General features: G+C 57.7%; 1 protein-coding gene across 2 annotated transcripts; it reads left to right on the forward strand.

Moving 5' to 3' along the window:
- The first annotated feature begins 1,558 nt into the window (after positions 1 to 1,558).
- MID1IP1 (MID1 interacting protein 1) lies at positions 1,559 to 4,236 on the forward strand. Of its 2 annotated transcripts, none has more exons than XM_034060146.1 (2): positions 1,559 to 1,901; positions 2,322 to 4,236. In XM_034060146.1, the coding sequence occupies exon 2, from the start codon at positions 2,473 to 2,475 to the stop codon at positions 2,968 to 2,970; it is 498 nt and encodes a 165-aa protein (XP_033916037.1). In that variant the 5' UTR covers positions 1,559 to 1,901; positions 2,322 to 2,472; the 3' UTR covers positions 2,971 to 4,236. The 2 variants fall into 2 exon arrangements, with proteins under 2 accessions (XP_033916037.1, XP_033916036.1); XM_034060145.1 differs by having other exon boundaries at positions 1,560 to 1,901; positions 2,325 to 4,236.
- Positions 4,237 to 4,643: the final 407 nt, after the last annotated feature.

The raw sequence follows: 4,643 nt of genomic DNA on the forward strand, positions 1-4,643 counted from the left end.
TTCTCCTCCCCCAACTGTACATTGTAACTACACACAGGTAACGTCTTCAGGTTTCATTTGTTCGGATTTTTTTATTTTCTTTTTTATTTATTTATTTCTTTAATCTGGACAGGAAAATTGGATAGTGAACCAATTCTTCCTGTTCCTCAAGATTTAGCTCTTTTTCGAATTTACTGAATGTTCAGCACACACTGTATTTCAATTAACGGCAGCAAAATTGTTAATGGTGTATTAATGACACACTACGTCTATATAAAGACACAAATATATGTTGTGGCCAATTTTCTGGCCTGGTGAGATGATTATTTTTTTCCCCATAGTTAATTACCTGCGAACAGATGATAATTTTTTACCAGCCCGTATCTCTTGCTACTGCTTCACCACAAGCACTGGCAACCCCCGCGCTGCTCACAGAGTGCTCCCGGCCGCCATCCCCTCGCTCACGCAGCCTGTTTGTACCCCAGCGCTCAGGGAACAGGCCTACTCCTCCCTTCGGCCTGCGGTCTGCCCCCGGGAGGCTGAAGCAGCCGGGGAGCAGACAGGCAGCGGGAGCGCACCGACAGCCATCCCGGGAGGAACAGCAGGCCGCACCTCGGGCACGCAGCGGGGAAGCGCAGGCTGAGAGGGGTGTAAGCAGTGTGGCGAGCAGGCTTCGCCTATCCGCCCAGGCCGTGCCTCGGTGCAGCGCTAACACCGCGGCCAGGCGCCTCCCAGCGCCCTGCAGGCCACGGCCACGGCTGCAGCCTCCCCCGGCGCCGCTCAGGCCCCGGCCCCGGCCCCCGCCTCCGCTGTTGGTTGATCCGTTGCCACGGCAACGCGCTCACTCCCCCCCCTCCCCCCTAGCCGTTCTGCCCCACGTGACCCACGGAGGCTCTCCCCGCCAGCTTGCCTGTTACCAGGGCCGCGCGAGCCAGCGGGCTCGGCTGCGTGGGAAGCGGCTTTTCTTTCCGATTGGCTGCTGCCCAAGCTCGCTGATTGGCAGGGGCGGTGGACCCCGGCCCGCCGATTGGCTGGGCCCGGAGGTGAGGCTGTGGGGTGATGGCGGCCTCTGCCAGGCGACCCTCCGCAGCCCTGGCCCACACACAATGGCCGCCCGAGGAGGGCTGGCACGGCACGGCACGGCACGGCACAGGAGGGCCGCGGAGGAGCCGCCGCCGCCGCCGCTCGGTGTGCTGCTGGCCGAGCACCGCCAGCACCCGGCACCCTCCCCGCCGGCTCTCTCTCAAGTGCCGCCGGGTGCACGCGGAGCGGGCAGTGTGGGCGGTGCGGCCGTCACGCTCCCCGTGCGCCCAGCGGCCAATGGGAGGCCTGCGCCAACGCGAGCAGCACGCGGGGCCCGCGTGTCCCCGCCGCCTGCCCTGTCAATCACTCCCCTCCTATCTCTCCCTCCGCTCCTGCCCTCCCTGCCCGGCCCCGCCTCCCGCCCGCCCGTGGAGGGGATAACGGGCGGGGACATGGGGCGGTGACGAAGCATTTGTCGGTCTTGGCACCGTGCCCCTCGCTGCCGGCGCCCTGCAATGAAGGAGGTTACCGGTGTCCGCTCTTGTGGTGGGGAGGTGGGGCTGCCGCCGCAGCACGGGAACGGGAACCCGGCTCCCCCTGGGGCTCACCGCGACCGCCACACCCGAGCAGGATGCCGGCTAGGCGGGGGCGGTTGGGATGGGATGGGTTATGTGGCGCTGTGCCGCCAGCCCGGCCAGTCCCGACCCCTCCCTCCCCCGCTGCGGGGCGAGGGGCGGAGACGGCGCGGCCACCGCCTTTATCTGTGGTGGCGGCGCGGGGGGTGGCACTGGGGAACACCTTGTTTTAAGATGGGTGCTATAAATACGGCGCTGGGGATGGGAGCACAGCCACGGGCGGCAGCGAACTGACGGCGCGGCTGAGAGCGGGTCCGGACCACGGTGGGTGCCCCCACCCCTTCTCCCTTTTCCTGCCGCGAATCGGTGCTTCTTCTCCCGGGGTCCGCTCGAATTCCTGTTTACCGGTGCGGTGCCGGTGTGCTTTCCCCCTAGCCGGCCCCAGCACGCGGTACGCGTGGCTCCGGCAGGAGCTGTGGATTTGGGGATGGCTTTTGCGTTTTCACTCTTTCTGCACCGGGAAAGCAGTAGCAGCGAGCGCCGCGGCTGCACTGGGCGCATCGGGAGGCTGTCGGGGTTTGGGAGGGCGAGGATAAGGGACGGGGAGGGGAACCCTGGAAACAGAGAGAGGGCCAAGGAGGGAGGCGGAGAGGGCACTTGCGGGAGGAGACGGGCCGGGAGAGGGAGGGAAGAACGGAGGAAAAGCAACCCCTAACCCTGCCGCCTGTCGCTGCTGCTTCCCAGCAGATCTCTGCTCGCCAGCAGCCGCCGAGTCAGCCCTAGCCAGCGGAGGAGGGCGGCCGGTAGCGAGGAGGAGGTCGCCGCTGGAGGAGCCCCGCGATCCGAGCTGCCTGGCCTGGCCTCGTCTCGCTCGTCCTCCGGCTCGACCACCGTCATGATGCAGATTTGCGACTCGTACAGCCAGAAGTACTCCCTCTTCAACGCCATGAACCGCTTCATCGGGGCCGTCAACAACATGGACCAGACCGTGATGGTGCCCAGCCTGCTGCGCGACGTGCCGCTGCTGCTGGAGGAGCTGGACGCGGCGGGCGCCGTCTGCCCGCAGCGGGAGGCCGCCCTGCCCACCGGAGACCCCGGCGCCTACTTCTCCCGCAGGGACATGTACAGCCATTACATGCTGCTCAAATCCATCCGCAACGACATCGAGTGGGGCGTGGTGCAGCCGCCGGCCGGCGAGGAGGCGGCCCGCAAGAAGGACAAGCTGGGCGGCGGCGGGCCCGCCGAGGAGGGCGAGGGGGAGGAGGACCTGGAGCAGCAGTTCCATTACCACCTCAGCGGACTCCATTCGGTCCTCTCCAAGCTCACCCGCAAGGCCAACGTCCTCACCAACAGATACAAGCAGGAGATCGGCTTCAGCAGCTGGGGACAGTGAGTGCCGGTGGGGAGAGGGGGAAGGCGGCGACCGGACCACCGGCACCGGTACGTCTCTCCCGGGCGCCGCCGCTGCTGCTGCTGCTGCTACCAGCGTTTTATCAGGCGGTGCCCCGGGGCTGACGCTTCCCAGGACTGCAGCCGGTTTTCTATCAACGCACAAGCCAGAGAGAGAGATGTAAATTAATCAGTACTAGTTTATTAATTACCCCCCATCCCCACGTCCTTGTTTTTTATTGTATGGTCTGGGGCGAGCGGGTGCCGCTCCTCTCCGGGAGGGGAGGCTGCACCCGGACATGTATGAGGTCAGTGGCGTAGCTGGTGGATAGGAGGCTCGGATGCAAGCCGATGAATATGACAAAACTGGCGTAAAATTGCTTCTGCTATCCGGGAGGGAACCAAGTGGGCTGAGGAGCATCCCCCATTGGTGGGATGGATGGAGGGTCACACGGTTGTACCTGTGCTGGAGCTTATTTAATACTTTTTTACTCAGATGTAGAGTATATTCTAAAATAAATGCAAATGTATTAACTGAAAGTGACTTAAACTTTTTGGTATGATTTATGTTTGTTTCATTAAATGATATTTTTAACGTCTGGAATTCTTCTTTCTCTGAATTACTTCCAGAGCTGCCTTACTAGACACAGAAATCTGTGCATGTGCAAGAGAGGGGGTTTTGTGGCTTTTTTTTGTTGCTGTTTCCCAAAGGGAGCGATTATGTAGTGATGGTAACTCCACGTATCTCAAATGGATGAATGACCATCTGAGCTGCACTGTACATGGCCTGAGTTCTGGTAAGCTGTTCCCACCTGGACAGTCCAGTTGCCGTGCATTAATGCTGGCATGAAGGTCAGTGCCCCTTTAACAAAATCCGAGAAGATCAAGTATGGTTACTCTGCAGGCAGCGATTCATGGAGGTTGGAGCAAAGCCAAGGAATGACTTGCTTTTTTCGGGAAGTATGTTACTGTACCATGTGGAGGTCTGGAGGTCTTTTATCTCCTTCCGAATAGGTCTGGGATACTTGCCTCCCCCACCTCTTGAATGTCTTTCCTCTCCTTGGATACTAGAGGTGAACGGGGTTTATATTACCCAAATTGTATTCAGTTCTTTCTCTCTGCTTTTTTTTTTTCATTTGCTGAAGTAATATGCCTCAAAATTGGGTGTTCCTATCATGTTGAAATACTAAAAGTGTACTTGCTGATGACAACAGAATGTGTGCATATCACAGAGCATAACCATTTAATAAATATATATGGCCTTCCATAACATACGACGTTTTCTTCTTGGGCACTGAATTGCCAAGTTTGTAGACATACTGAAATTTCACTTTGTATTGCCATCAAATTTAGGGCTTGTTTGGTTGTTTTGGTTTGTTGAGGGTTTTGTTTTGGTTTTTTCTTGGTGTTTTTTTCCTTTTAAAAATGGAAGAATTATTCTTTCAGCTTTAAAGATATTTTGGTTAATTTGCTTTTCAGCCTAACTGTTAAAACATTCTAGTAAAGCATGAGCTCTCCAGTCATGGTACTAGTTGGCAGAGGCTTGTATAATTAAAGTAGTCAGCCTCTATGTATGTTTAAAAGTGTGGATTTTTGGTGGTTTTTGCCTTCTAAGGTAAAGAAGTTTGTAAGGCTGGAAAATTTTAGCTTGGAGATGCCTGTTCTCTTTGTAATGTT

This window comes from Melopsittacus undulatus, chromosome 2 (genome assembly GCF_012275295.1).
Source record: "Melopsittacus undulatus isolate bMelUnd1 chromosome 2, bMelUnd1.mat.Z, whole genome shotgun sequence".
NCBI lineage: Eukaryota > Metazoa > Chordata > Aves > Psittaciformes > Psittaculidae > Melopsittacus > Melopsittacus undulatus.